General features: G+C 37.6%; 1 protein-coding gene across 1 annotated transcript in view; it reads left to right on the top strand.

Moving 5' to 3' along the window:
- Window positions 1-14,837, top strand: part of IQCM (IQ motif containing M) — a 436,874-nt gene that overhangs the window by 173,452 nt on the left and 248,585 nt on the right. Inside the window, 1 exon segment of the mRNA XM_049709346.1 lies at window positions 4,080-4,214. Coding sequence (XP_049565303.1) covers window positions 4,080-4,214 — 135 coding nt within the window.

The following is a 14,837-nucleotide window of genomic DNA, read 5'->3' as shown; positions in this document are numbered from 1 at the left end:
AGTCAACAATAAGAAAGCAAACAACTTGATTAAGATATGGGCCAAAGATCTCAACAGAGACCTCAGCACAGATAACAAATAAGCATATGGAATGATGTTCCATATCATTTGTCATCAGGGAAGTGCAAATTAAAACAACAAAGAGATACCACTACACACCTATTAAAATGGCCAAAATCCAGAACACTGACAGCACCAAACGCTGGCAAGGATGTGAAGCAGCAGGCACTGTTATTCATTGTTGGTGGGAAAGCAAAATGATACAGCCATTTTGAAAGACAGTTTGGTATTTTCTTACAAAATTAAATGTACTCTTGCCATACAATCCAGCAATCATTCTCCTTGGTGTTTAGCCACAGGGGATTTATGTTCACACAAACCCTACACATGGATATCTATAGCAGCATTTTCATAATTGCCAAAGCTGGGAAGCAACCTTCCAAGCTTTTCCCTCCATTAGTAGGTGAATGGATAAATAAACTGGTGCACCCAGACAGTGAATATCATTTCGTTATAAGAAGAAATGAGCTGTTAAGCCATGAAAAGAAATGGAGGAACCTTAAGTGCATATTACTAAGTGAAAGAAGCCAATCTGAAAAGGCTACATTCTGTATGATTCCAACTATCTGACATTTTGGAAAAGGCGAAACTGTGGAGAAAATAAAAGGATCGATGGTTGCCTGGGGTGGGATTGGGTGGGGGGAAGGATGAAACAGCAAGCACAGAGGAGTTTTAGGACCATGAAACTATTTTGTACAGTGATGGATACATGTTATTATACATTTGTCCAAACCCAAAGAATGTACAACACCAAGGTAAACTATTGGCTTTAGTGATTATGATGTGTCAGTGTAGGTTTATTCTTGATAACAAACGCACCACTCTGGAGTTGGTGCATTGATTAATAATTGATAATGGGGGGAGGAGTTATCTTTGAGTGTGGGGGTAAAGGATTTATGAGAAATTTCTGTATCTCCTTCTCGAGTTTGTTTTAAACTTAAAACTGCTTTTGCATGTGCAGACTCAGTTCCTAGAGAAAGATGGCAACAGCCAAGAAGCAGAAACACGATGGGTGGGTGAAGATTGGCCCCTGCATCCTGGGGGACACGCTGGGGGTCAGGAAGTTCAGCAAAGTGAAGGCCCATAGAAACTTAGAATCCTGAAATTAGAACATTGGAGAGGAGACTGTGAGTTGACTTCTGATAGGCTATGAAGGATGAGACACAACTTCAAAAAGCAGAAAACTCTAGGAGCTGGAACATAATAGCCTGGGAGCAAGAAGTAACTCCCATGGATGTCACTGTGTGAGGGCACAGGGAGTAACTGATGCTCATACAAGGTGAACATTTGCTTGGTTCCCTGTCATCATTGTGTTCCATTTAAGAATTCTTGGATGGGACTTCCCTGGTGGCACAGTGGTTAAGAATTCACCTGTAGGGCTTCCCTGGTGGTGCAGTGGTTGAGAGACTGCCTGCCGATGCAGGGGACACAGGTTCGTGCCCTGGTCCGGGAGGATCCCACATGCCGCGGAGCCGCTGGGCCCGTGAGCCATGGCCACTGAGCCTGCGCGTCCGGAGCCTGTGCTCCGCAACGGGAGAGGCCACAAGAGTGAGAGGCCCGCGTACCGCAAAAAAAAAAAAAAAAAAAAGAATTCACCTGCCGAGCAACTAAGCCCGTGCTCCACAACTACTGAGCCTGTGCTCTAGAGCTCACGAGCCACAACTACTGAGCCCACATGCTGCAACTACTGAAGCCCACGCGCCTAGAGCCCATGCTCCACAACATGTGCACCGCAATGAGAAGCTCAGTCACTGCAATGAAGAGTAGCCCCCGCTTGCCGCAGCTAGAGAAAGCCTGTGCGCAGCAATGAAGACCCAACGCAGCCAAAAATAAATAAGTTTATTTAAAAAAACCAACAATGGCTTTTGTAACTTTTCTTTAAAAACGAAATAAAACTACAACAACAAAATGATCCGAATAACTTATATTTAACTGGAATCAGCAACTTATTGCCTTATAAAGTAAAAGTGCTACATTTTTGGTAGTTTCAGCTAGTCATAAAATGTTTATTTTATAGTGGACTGTAAGTTCCATGAAGACAAGAACTGTGTCTGTTATGTTCATTAATACATACCCACTGTTAACAAATGCTTGGTTTATCAGAAGGGCTCAAAAATATTTTTTGAAAGGATAGTTTTCATTAAGCTTATTAATTATGCTAAAATTATGTACCAAAAGTATTTATCAATAACCAGAATTCTTTGAGTTAGAATGCCTCCTTTTTGGTGGCTAGAGGTTGAGGAAGGAATAATCCAGAGAGAGAAAGAGATTCTATGTAAGTCATAGAATCAGTCACAGAATCATAGAACTCAGATCAGTTTCCCCAGTCCAACAGCCTGGTTTCTAGAGAAAAAAGCAGGAAGGAGCAAAGTATTTGAGAGATGAAAAGGCAGGAAGAAGAAGGCAGAAAGAGAAAACAAGAGAGGCAGAGAAAGAGAAAACTCTTCTTTCATTAGGAAACTGCTGGGGCTTCTTTTACTTAATCCTTTAAAAAGTGAGAGGGAGTGCAACTAACTTATTTGGGGAAATACTGTTAGCAGAATGGAGAAATGAGTCAGGGAAGAGATGGAAGGAAGGAAAAGGTGCATCATCCATCCATCTAACCAAAGGTGCCCACATGGTTACCATGTGGGCAACCAGAGCTTAATCCCTCTAGGGAACAGTGTAGCCACCTTGCCTCAAGTGCTGTGTCTTTACCCACCAACTCCCCCAGTCAGAGATGAAGAGCTGCTCCAATGGGAGCCTTGATCGCCTGGCACTTCTGGCTTGCTGCACAGGTAGGCAGAGTGGAGTCCTGCAGCCAGAGGGACCCCTTAGGCAATGAAATGCAGGTGCTGGAAATTTAAATCAGATTAGCATGCACAGACATGTAAGGGACAAGGCAATATGAATGGAGACAGCAACTGCTCTAGTTTGCTTGTTAGAATAGAAAAAATCATAGAGATATTAAATAGACATTTATGTTTATTTTCTGCTGTGTTTCAGAATCTGGAATAGCTACTCGTATTCAGGCAATCACTAAATGTTTCTTGAACTTGTTGATGTCTTATGACTGTCCATCTCAACTGAATGAGTGGATGAGTGAATGGATAGAAAATTGAAGTCTATATGGTTGATTGTCGGAATGATACATTAACTTCTGTTAGAAACCACTTTGGTGCCCTTTGTCATTGGGAGCCCGTATTTCAGAGCTAAACCTGTGCTGAGGACAGACCCTGTCAACTTGTAAATGCTGATTAACAATCAGATTTATGGGGCTAATCCATATACTTTAGAATGGAGACTCAATTTCATCTTTTTGAAACAAAAATAAAATGGAGAACTACACTACGAAACGCGTGCATCAGTTCTCTTGGTCATTATCTAAACCCTGTCTAATGCCAAGTATGGGAAATAGGTGAGGGTTGTCCCGACTGAATGATTTTCTGGGGAAGCCTTGAGCCAGGAGTGACAAAAGACATTAAAGTAGGAAGTAGGAATGCATGATGTTACCAAAAAGTAGATATATTTTAAGGGCAAAATCAGCAGTAGAATAAGCAGTCCAATGTGGAATCACCAATTCAAGTAAATAGTTAGAATGTGGGTAGAAGTCAAAAAGAGATGAAAAAATTAGGGAAACTAATCAAAACTAATAAAAAATGCATGCTGAAATGGGTCAACAGAAATCAGGCCCCCAGAAGCCCTGAGCTATGTCTTACGATGTGGTTTGAACGTTGATATATGTAGAGTCTATGGACAACTGTCATGTAAACCAGGCCAGAGGATGCCAGTGTTCTCTTTGGGGAAGCAAGACCAAATTTCCCTCCTTTGGAGTGGGGGAGGGAGAAGCATGCCCACTTCCTCTGCCTGCCCCAGGAGGCTGACATGGTCCTACTCACCTCATGGAGGCTTATCACCAGACATCAAAATAAAACTGGAGTGAAAGTGTCTTCAAATCCAGATCACACTTTCAGGTGGGGTGTATATTTGATTTGTTATTTACAAAGAAAATATTTTATTTTATCTTTTTTTCCTTGTAGTCTATGAAACAGTGTTTGCTAGAAGAGAAGATTGGCAAGGATTAGAAAGAAGTGAGCTCCTTAAGTACTTCAATGACTGTGGTCATTTCCCAATGCACCAGCAAATTGATGAGGTTTGGGACCTGGTCCATAGAGGTATTTTCTCATTTCTTTTTTTTGCTTTCTCCTTTCTTTTTTTCCTCCGTGTTTTCCTCCTTTGTTCTTTCCTTCCTTCTCTTACTTTCATTAAACTTGTCTTATAAGTCCCTTTTTTTCAAATTTTCAAAACCTGATTTTAATATATCAGAAAGAAGAGATTAAAAGAACAGGTTAAAAGAAGTTAATACGGTAAAATTATTTTTAGAGAGGTAGAAGAGATTCTTTAGCTTTTTAAGCTTTTACTGTATTTTTGATACAATATAAGTTGTGTCAGGATATATTTTAAACTACCATGTATTTTAAATACTGATGCTAAAATGATTTCTGCTGAATAGATTTGGTACCAAAGAATATAGTCAAGTTTAAATGTTTAAACATTATCAATTATTTCAATGCAATAGATTTTCACAGTTAGAAAATCATTTCTTTTCTGAACAGTCAATAAGTGAAATGATAATATTGTTTTTGTATGGGAATATTTAGTAAGTTAAATGGAACAACATTTCTCCATTCTCTAAAGATTAGTAATGGAGTGCAAATTGTCACCAAGGTTTGGGAAATCTCATTGAATTTTCCTTAACTCCTTAAGATTCTTCTCATCATTTCTTTCTGTGTCCACACTAATGCTATGGCTGGCTGCCATGTTTAAAGATGATGAATGATGTACCCGTAATTTAATTGAGAGGAAAAGATAAACAAGCAAAACAAAATATTTCAGGACCTTTTTTTTTAGTAGAGGTGAAGGGCCCACATACCAGTAGGAAGGTATGATTAATGTCAGAGTGACAAGGTTGAAGCTTCATTAAAGGTTGAAGTTCTCTTCCTTTGTTAGTTCTTAGTGTAATTATCTAATTCTTTACCTATGTATGGACTTTGCTTTGCCACTGCTGAATCCCTAGTACCTAGAAAAGTTTTCTAGACTCTTGGTAAATATTTGTTCACAGTCTGGAGAAGCATCCAGATCATGTTGGATGTTTAAGCAAATTTTTCCTGATGACAAAAACATTAAATATTTATTATAGAAAATTTGGGAATATAGAAATATATAAGATTACTAACCAATAGCAATTAACATTTGATGTTCATCATTCCCAGTTTTTTTCTGTGCATATAACATTTTTATGAAAATTGGAATTTTCTAAATATTTGAAAATCTACTTTTTTGCTTAACAATACTAATTTCCAAGCCATAAGTATCTTTTACAACATTATTTATGATAGAGTAATAACTTGTCATAAGGGTATTCTGTATTTACTGTTTATATTTAAATTCTTACCATTTTTCTTTATAATAAATAATAATAAAATTTTAAAAATTGAATGCAGCAAAATAAAATCAATTAGGGATTTCAGAAACTTATACTTCAGAAACTTGGTAATTTAAAATATGTTTTTCTTCAAATTAACAGTTTCATAGTGATATTTTCCTTCACTGATTATTTTGGAGTATATCATAAAGGCTTAGGTTTAGGGCATGGCTTAGTATTAGCTTGACTGGATTTAATTCCTGGCTTCAGCACTTATTAGCTGTATGTCTTTGGACAAGTTATTTATCTCTGCTATGCCTTACTTTATATATATGTAAAAGGAAGATAATACTCTAAGTCATTGGGCTGTTATGAGGTTAAAATGAAATAATTCATGTAAAACATGTGGCCCATTATAAGTGCTCAATAAATGTTTGCTATTATTATTCTTAAATAATTTTAAGTATACTTAGATAATTATGACAATTAATTTTCATAATTTTTATTTTGAAAATGTTAAAATGTTGAACCTAATTGTTGAATGACGTATTTCTATAGAGATTTTTGTATTGAATGTTATCAACTGGTTTACACCCATATCATCTCTTGCTTACCATAATGACCTGTGTGCTAGAGAAGATGATATGCTCATTTTTGTTCATTTTACAAATGAGAGAACTGAGACTTAGAGACCTTTTTAAGTCATTAGGAGAGCAGAAACTATCCCTGGTCTATTCAAGTCAAGTTCAATGCTCTTTCCATTTTACTATGTGGAATAAAATTTAAAAGTTCAGTGTTACAAAAGCATAATTAGATAGATGGTTAAAATATTCTTGACAGAAAGTATTGCCTTTTATTGATCTTTCACAGACTAGATAATGCCTTGCAATATAGTAGGTTTTCTGAAAATGATGTACTCTATTAAATTTCTTATTAAAACTAGAATTTTCAAAAGAATAGTTAGTATAAAACATACTGTTTTTATTATAATGCCTAAAACTGGGAAGCTTTCCTTTATAGAAAGAAGCCACTCTAACATAATTTAAAATATATGTCCAATTATGCTGCTACATCCAGTTCAAAAATTCTAGTGGTTTATAAGAAGCTTTAATTTAAAATGGAGATATTCTAAAATAATGGAAAGAAAACAGAAAATTTATGGGAAATGGAGCTAAATTAATGTTTTCTGCTTGCTTCTTCTAAGAGAATCTGATTTTATGCATTTTGGATTGTCAATCTTCTTCATTCATACTGACTTATTTGATTGTGGATAATAGCTCCAGATGTGCAACCTACACATTTTTTCATCCAGTAGAATATTTCACCTAACCCATATGTACTTAATTAAACTGATTAACTTCGTCAGTGTATGACACCAAGTAGGTCAAAGTTCCAAAACTGTCTGTATGTGTTCAGGTATTTTTAGCTTTTTTTTTTTTTTCCATTTTTTTTCTTATCACTATGGTAACAAAAAATTGTGACTGAGGATGTGATTTTTGTCTGAAAATCTTCCTTTGGAATAATGAAGCCCCTTCAGACTGCATGTATGGCTGATCTTAAAAGCTGAAGACTATGCAAACATGAGAACCTTTACTTGATATTCATTTACATCTCAAAAAATGAAACTAATAACAATAGGATGGCATATCTCAAAGGAAAGAAAATCATAATTTGGTTCTATATTATCTATCCTCATATCTAACTAATTTTAGAAGTTTGAACTTTGAAGGTTTTCCAGTGTTTTCTCAACACATAAATAGAACTTTTAGGTTGTTTTCTGCAATTGAAATGAACTCAACAATGAAGACAAATCCACTTTCACTGTGGAGCCCTAGACAAAAATGTTAAAACCCGAAATACCCTCTGCATCTGAAGAAACAATGGTCTGAGATAGGATATGAATTATTTCAGCCTCTCTGACTAGTTGGTGGCAAATTGTAACTGTATCCTGGGCCTCCTGCTCCTCAGGGCACAGCTTTACCCACTACAAGCAGACAACACTGGATTTTCTGTTATTTTCTCAAGATATGGCTTTATGTTATTAAATGGAGAGCATATAATGAGTTTCCCCTAAAATTGTTTTCATATGAACAAGCTGTCTAATAATAAGATTTTTATTTTTTAATTTTTTTTTTGTGGGACGCGGGCCTCTCACTGTTGTGGCCTCTCCTGTTGTGGAGCACAGGCTCCGGAAACGCAGGCTCAGCGGCCATGGCTCACGGGCCCAGCTGCTCCACGGCATGTGGGATCCTCCCGGACCGGGGCACGACCCCGCGTCCCCTGCATCGGCAGGCGGACTCTCAACCACGGCGCCACCAGGGAAGCCCTAATAATAAGATTTTGATTAAGCATAGAAGGGATTAAAGAGGACTAAAAAAGGTAGTATTCTAGGGCATAAGAAATTTTAATGATAAAAGAATGCAAGGAGATTGGTTCAAGATGGCGGAGTAGAAGGATATGCTCTCACTCCCTCTTTCAAAAACACCGGAATCACAACTAACTGCTGAACAATCATCGACAAGGAAACACTGGAACTCACCAAAACAGATACCCCACATGCAAAGACAAAGGAGAAGCTGCAATGAGAAGGTAGGAGGGGTGCTATCACAATAAAATCAAATCCCATAACTGCTGGGTGGTTAACTCACAAACTGGAGAACACTTATACCACAGAAGCCCACCCACTGGAGTGAAGGTTCTGAGCCACATGTCAGGCTTCCCAACCTGGGGGTCTGGCAATGAGAGGAAGAATTCCTAGAGAATCAGACTTTGAAGGCTAGCGGGATTTGATTGCAGGACTTCAGCAGGACTGAGGGAAACAGAAACTCCACTCTTGGAGGGCACACACAAAGTAGCGTGTGCATCGGGAGCCAGGGGAAGGAGCAGTGACCCCATAGGAGACTGAACCAGACCTACCTGCTAGTGTTGGAGGGTCTCCTGCAGAGGTGGGGGTCAGCTGTGGCTCACCAAGGGACAAGGACACTGGCAGCAGAAGTTCTGCAAAGTACTCCTTGGCGTGAGCCCTCCCAAAGTCTGCCATTAGCCCAACCAAAGAGCCCGGGCTCCAGTGTTGGGTCACCTCAGGCCAAACAACTGACAGGGAGGGAACCCAGCCCCACTCATCAGCATCAAGCAGATTAAAGTTTTACTGAGCTCTGCCCACCAGAGCAACAGCCAGCTCTACCCACCACCAGTCCCTCCCATCGGGAAACTTCCACAAGCCTCTTAGATAGCCTCATCCATCAGAGGGCAGACAGCAGAAGCAAGAAGAACTATAATCCTGCAACCTGTGGAACAAAAACCACATTCACAGAAAGACAGACAAGATGAAAAGGCAGAGGGCTATGTACCAGATGAAGGAACAACAAAGAACCCCAGAGAAACAACTAAATGAAGTGGAGATAGGCAACCTTCCAGAAAAAGAATTCAGAATAATGATAGTGAATATAATCCAGGACCTCAGGAAAAGAATGGAGGCAAAGATCAAGAAGATGCAAGAAATGTTTAACAAAGATCTAGAAGAATTAAAGAACAAAAAAACAGAGATGAACAATAAAATAACTGAAATGAAAAATACACTAGAAGGAATCAATAGCAGAATAACTGAGGCAGAAGAACAGATAAGTGGCCTGGAGGACAGAATGGTGGAATTCACTGCTGCAGAATGGAATAAAGAAAAACAATGAAAAGAAATGAAGACAGCCTAAGAGACCTCTGGGACAACATTAAACGCAACAACATTCACATTATGGGGGTCCCAGAAGGAGGAGAGAGAGAAAGGCCCCGAGAAAATATTTGAAGAGATTATAGTCGAAAACTTCCCTAACATGGGAAAGGAAATACCCACCCATGTCCAGGAAGTGCAGAGAGTCCCATACAGGATAAACCCAAGGAGAAACACGTCGAGACACATAGAAGTCAAATTGGCAAAAATAAAAGACAAAGAAAAATTATTGAAAGCAGCAAGGGAAAAATGACAAATAACATATAAGGGAACTCCCATAAGGTTAACAGCTGATTTCTCAGCAGAAACTCTACAAGCCAGAAGGGAATGGCATGATATACTTAAAGTGATGAAAGGGAAGAACCTACAACCAAGATTACTCTACCCAGCAAGGATCTCATTCAGATTCAATGGAGAAGTCAAAAGCTTTACAGACAAGCAAAAGCCAAGAGAATTCAGCACCACCAAACCAGCGCTATAGCAAATGCTAAAGGAACTTCTCTAAGTGGGAAACACAAGAGAAGAAAAGGACCTACAAAAACAAACACAAAACAATCAAGAAAATGGTAAATGGAACATACATATCGATAATTACCTTAAACGTGAATGGATTAAATGCTCCAACCAAAAGACACAGGCTTGCTGAATGGATACAAAAACAAAACCCATATATATGCTGTCTATAAGAGAAAAACTTCAGACCTAGGGACACATACAGACTGAAAGCGAGGGAATGGAAAAAGATATTCCATGCAAATGGAAATCAAAAGAAAGCTGGAGTAGCAATACTCATATCAGATAAAATAGACTTTAAAATAAAGAACATTACAAGAGACAAGGAAGGACACTACATAATGATCAAGGGATCAATCCAAGAAGATATAACAATTATAAATATATATGCACCCAACATAGGAGCACCTCAATACATAAGGCACCTGCTCACAGCTCTAAAAGAGGAAATTGACAGTAACACAGCAATAGTAGGGGACTTTAACACCTCACTTACACCAATGGACAGACCATCCAAATAGAAAATTAATAAGGAAACAGAAGCTTTAAATGACCCAATAGACCAGATAGATTTAATTGATATTTATAGGACATTCCATCCAAAAACAGCAGATTACACTTTCTTCTCAAGTTTGCATGGAACGTTCTCCAGGATAGATCACATCTTGTGTTACAAATCAAGCCTCAGTAAATTTAAGAAAATTGAAATCATATCAAGCATCTTTTCTGACCACAATCCTATGATATTAGAAATCAAGTACAGGGAAAAAACGTAAAAGACACAAACACATGGAGGCTAAACAATACGTTACTAAATAACCAATAGATCACAGAATAAATCAAAGTGGAAATCAAAAAATACCTAGAGACAAATCACAATGAAAACAGGACAATCCAAAACCTATGGCATGCAGCAAAAGCAGTTCTAAGAGGGAAGTTTATAGCTATACAAACCTACATCAAGAAACAAGAAAAATCTCAAACAATCTAATGTTACACCTGAAGGAACTAGAGATAGAAGAAGAAACAAAACCCAACATTAGCAGAAGGAAAGAAATCATAAAGATCAGAGCAGAAATAAATGAAATAGAAACAAAGAAAACAATAGCAAAGATCAATAAAACTAAAAGCTGGTTCTTTGAGAAGATAAACAAAATTGGTAAACCATTAGCCAAACTCATCAAGAAAAAGAGGGAGAGGACTCGACTCAAATCAATAAAATTAGAAATGAAAAAGGAGAAGTTATAACAGACACCACAGAAATACAAAGCATCCTAAGAAACTAGTACAAGCAACTCTATGCCAATAAAATGGACAACCTGGAAGAAATGGACAAATTCTTAGAAAGGTATAACCTTCCAAGACTGAACTAGGAAGAAACAGAAAATATGAACAGACCAATCACAAGTAATGAAATTGAAACTGTGATTAAAAATCTCCCAACAAACAAAAGTCCAGGACCAGATGGCTTCAGAGGTGAATTCTATCAAACATTTAGAGAGGAGCTAACACCCATCCTTCGCAAACTCTTCCAAAAAATTGCAGAGGAAGGAACAGACCCAAACTCATTCTACAAGGCCACCATCACCCTGATACCAAAACCAGACAAAGATACTACAAAAAAAGGAAATTAGAGACCAATATCACTGATGAATATAGATGCAGAAATCCTCAACAAAATAGTAGCAAACAGAATCCAATAGCACATTAAAAGGATCATACACCATGATCAAGTGGTGTTTATCCCAGAGATGCAAGGATTCTTCAGTATACTCAAACCAATCAGTGTGATACACCATATTAAGAAATTGAAGAATAAAAACCATATGATCCTCTTAATAGATGCAGAAAAAGCTTTTGACAAAATTCAACACCCATTTATGATAAAAACTCTCGAGAAAGTGCACATAGAGGAAACCTACTTCAACATAATAAAGGCCATATGTGACAAACCCACAGCAAACATCATTCTCAATGGTGAAAAACTAAAAGCATTTCCTCTAAGATCAGGAACAAGACAAGGATGTACACTCTCACCACTATTATTCAACATAGTTTTGGAAGTCCTAGCCATGGCAATCAGAGAAGAAAAAGAAATAAAAGGAATACAAGTTGGAAAAGAAGAAGTAAAACTGTCACTGTTTGCAGATGACATGATACTATACATAGAGAATTGTAAAGATGCCACCAGAAAACTACTAGAGCTAATCAATGAATTTGGTAAAGTTGTGAGATACAAGATTAATGCACAGAAATCTCTTGCATTTCTATACACTAATGATGAAAAATCTGAAAGAGAAATTAAGGAAACACTCCCATTTACCATTGCAACAAAAAGAATAAAATACCTAAGAATAAACCTACCTAAGGAGACAAAAGACCTGTATGCAGAAAACTATAAGACACTGATGAAAGATATTAAAGATGATACCAATAGATGGAGAGATATACCATGTTCTTGGATTGGAAGAATCAATATTGTGAAAATGACTCTACTACCCAAAGCAATCTACAGATTCAGTGCAATCCCTATCAAATTTCCAATGGCACTTTTTACAGAACTAGAACAAAAAATCTTAAAATTTGTATGGAGACACAAAAGACCCTGAATAGCCAAAGCAGTCTTAAGGGAAAAAAATGGAGCTGGAGGAATCAGACTCCCTGACTTCAGACTATACTACAAAGTGACAGTAATCAAGACAATATGGTACTGGCACAAAAACAGAAATATATATCAATGGAGCAGGATAGAAAGCCCAGAGATAAACCCACGCACATATGGTCAACTAATGTATGATAAAGGAGGCAGATATACAGTGGAGAAAAGGCAGTCTCTTCAATAAGTGGTGCTGGGAAAACTGGACAGCTACATGTAAAAGAATGAAATTAGAACACTCCCTAACACCATACACAACAATAAACTCAAAATGGATTAGAGACCTAAATTAAGACTGGACACTATAAAACTCTTACAGGAAAACATAGGAAGAACACTCTTTGACATAAATCACAGCAAGATCGTTTTTGATCCACCTCCTAGAGTAATGGAAATAAAAACAAAAATAAAGAAATGGAACCTAATGAAACTTAAAAGCTTTTGCACAGCAAAGGAAACCATAAACAAGATGAAAAGACAACCCTCAGAATGGGAGAAAATATTTGCAAATGAATCATCGGACAAAGGATTAATGGAAATAAAAACAAAAATAAAGAAATGGAACCTAATGAAACTTAAAAGCTTTTGCACAGCAAAGGAAACCATAAACAAGATGAAAAGACAACCCTCAGAATGGGAGAAAATATTTGCAAATGAATCATCGGACAAAGGATTAATCTCCAAATTATATAAACAGCTCATGCAGCTCAATATTAAAAAAACAAGCAGCCCAATCCAAAAATGGGCAGAAGACCTAAATAGACATTTCTCCAAAGAAGACATACAGATGGCCAGGAAGCACATGAAAAGGTGCTCAACATCACTCATTATTAGAGAAATGCAAATCAAAACTACAATGAGATGTCACCTCACACCAGTTAGAATGGGCATCATCAGAAAATCTACAAACAACAAATGCTGGAGAGGGTGTGAAGAAAAGGGAACCCTCTTGCACTGTTGGTGGGAATGTAAATTGATACAGCCACTATGGAGAACAATATGGAGGTTCCTTAAAGAACTAAAAATAGAATTACCATATGACCCAGCAATCCCTCTACTGGGTATATACCCAGGGAAAACTATAATTCCAAAAGAGACATGTACCACAATATTCATTGCAGTACTGTTTGCAATAGCTAGGACATGGAAGCAACCTAAATGCCCGTCAACAGACGAATGGATAAAGAAGATGTGGTACATATATACAATGGAATATTACTCAGCCATAAAAAAGTATGAAATTGGGTCAATTGTAGATATGTGGATGCATCTAGAGACTTTCATACACAGTGAAGTAAGTCAGAAAGAGAAAAACAAATATCGTATGTTAACGCATATATGTGGAACCTAGAAAATGGAACAGATGAACTGGTTTGCAGAGCAGAAATTGAGACACAGAAGTAGAGAAAAAACGTATGGACACCAAGGGGGGAAAGCGGTGGGGGGTGGGGATGGTGGTGTGATGAATTGGGAAATTGGGATTGACATGTATACACTGATGTGTATGAAATGGATGACTAATAAGAAAATAAATAAATAAACATTAAAAATAACGCAGAATTATCAGAGGTAACATGTTACAAAAGCCTTATTTTAGATTACTTCTAAAAAAGAAAGGATTTCCCTGATGGCACAGTGGTTAAGAATCCACCTGCCAATGCAGGGGACATGGGTTCGATCCCTGGTCTGGGAAGATGCCACCTGCCGCGGAGCAACTAAGCCCATGTGCCACAACTACTCAGCCTGCGCTCTAGAGCCTGTGAGCCACAACTACTGAGCCCCCGCTCTCTGCAACTAGAGAAAGCCCATGTGCAGCAATGAAGACCCAACATAGCCAAAAATAAATAAATAAATAATAAATAAAAAAGAAATTTAACACATTCTTGTCATAAATCATTTTGAAAATGCATACAAAAAGCAAAGATGAAATGAAAAATACTGACAGTTTTATGATTCAGAATGACTAGAGGTCAACTACAGCAGGTAGCCAGGTCTTTTAAAGATCTCTTAGTGCCACCATAACCATTTGGGGAAAGTGTCTGGCAATCTGTCTTCTTTTTTTTATATATATATTAAAAATGTGATCACACTATGTATTTATGTTGCTGGTACAAATCTCAATCCATGAACTCACTGTTTCTCTATAAGGAGTTAATTTTTATTTCTAACCTCCATCCATTAAGCTTTAATTTCAGTCAGTTTGGCTTTTCGTTGTCTTTTTATGAGTTTGTGGCCAGATAATGATGGCGGGCTATGTAGCATGTGGCGCGTCCTGCCCCACTGATCTGAAATATCTGCTCATTTATCTCTTATCAAGTGTGTTATGTATACTGTTAATGCCAATGGGTGTTGATTTTTTTCTTACCTCTTCAAATCAGTTTAGATTCCTTTGATGGCTTGTTATCGGAGAAAATGATTCTCATTTTAGACATATTGATATTGGTCAGGTCTTCAGATCCTTGTCATGATCCAGTTCAGTA

This window comes from Orcinus orca, chromosome 4 (assembly GCF_937001465.1).
Source record: "Orcinus orca chromosome 4, mOrcOrc1.1, whole genome shotgun sequence".
In the NCBI taxonomy this organism is placed as follows: domain Eukaryota; kingdom Metazoa; phylum Chordata; class Mammalia; order Artiodactyla; family Delphinidae; genus Orcinus; species Orcinus orca.
This window is presented reverse-complemented; position numbering and strand designations above follow the sequence as displayed.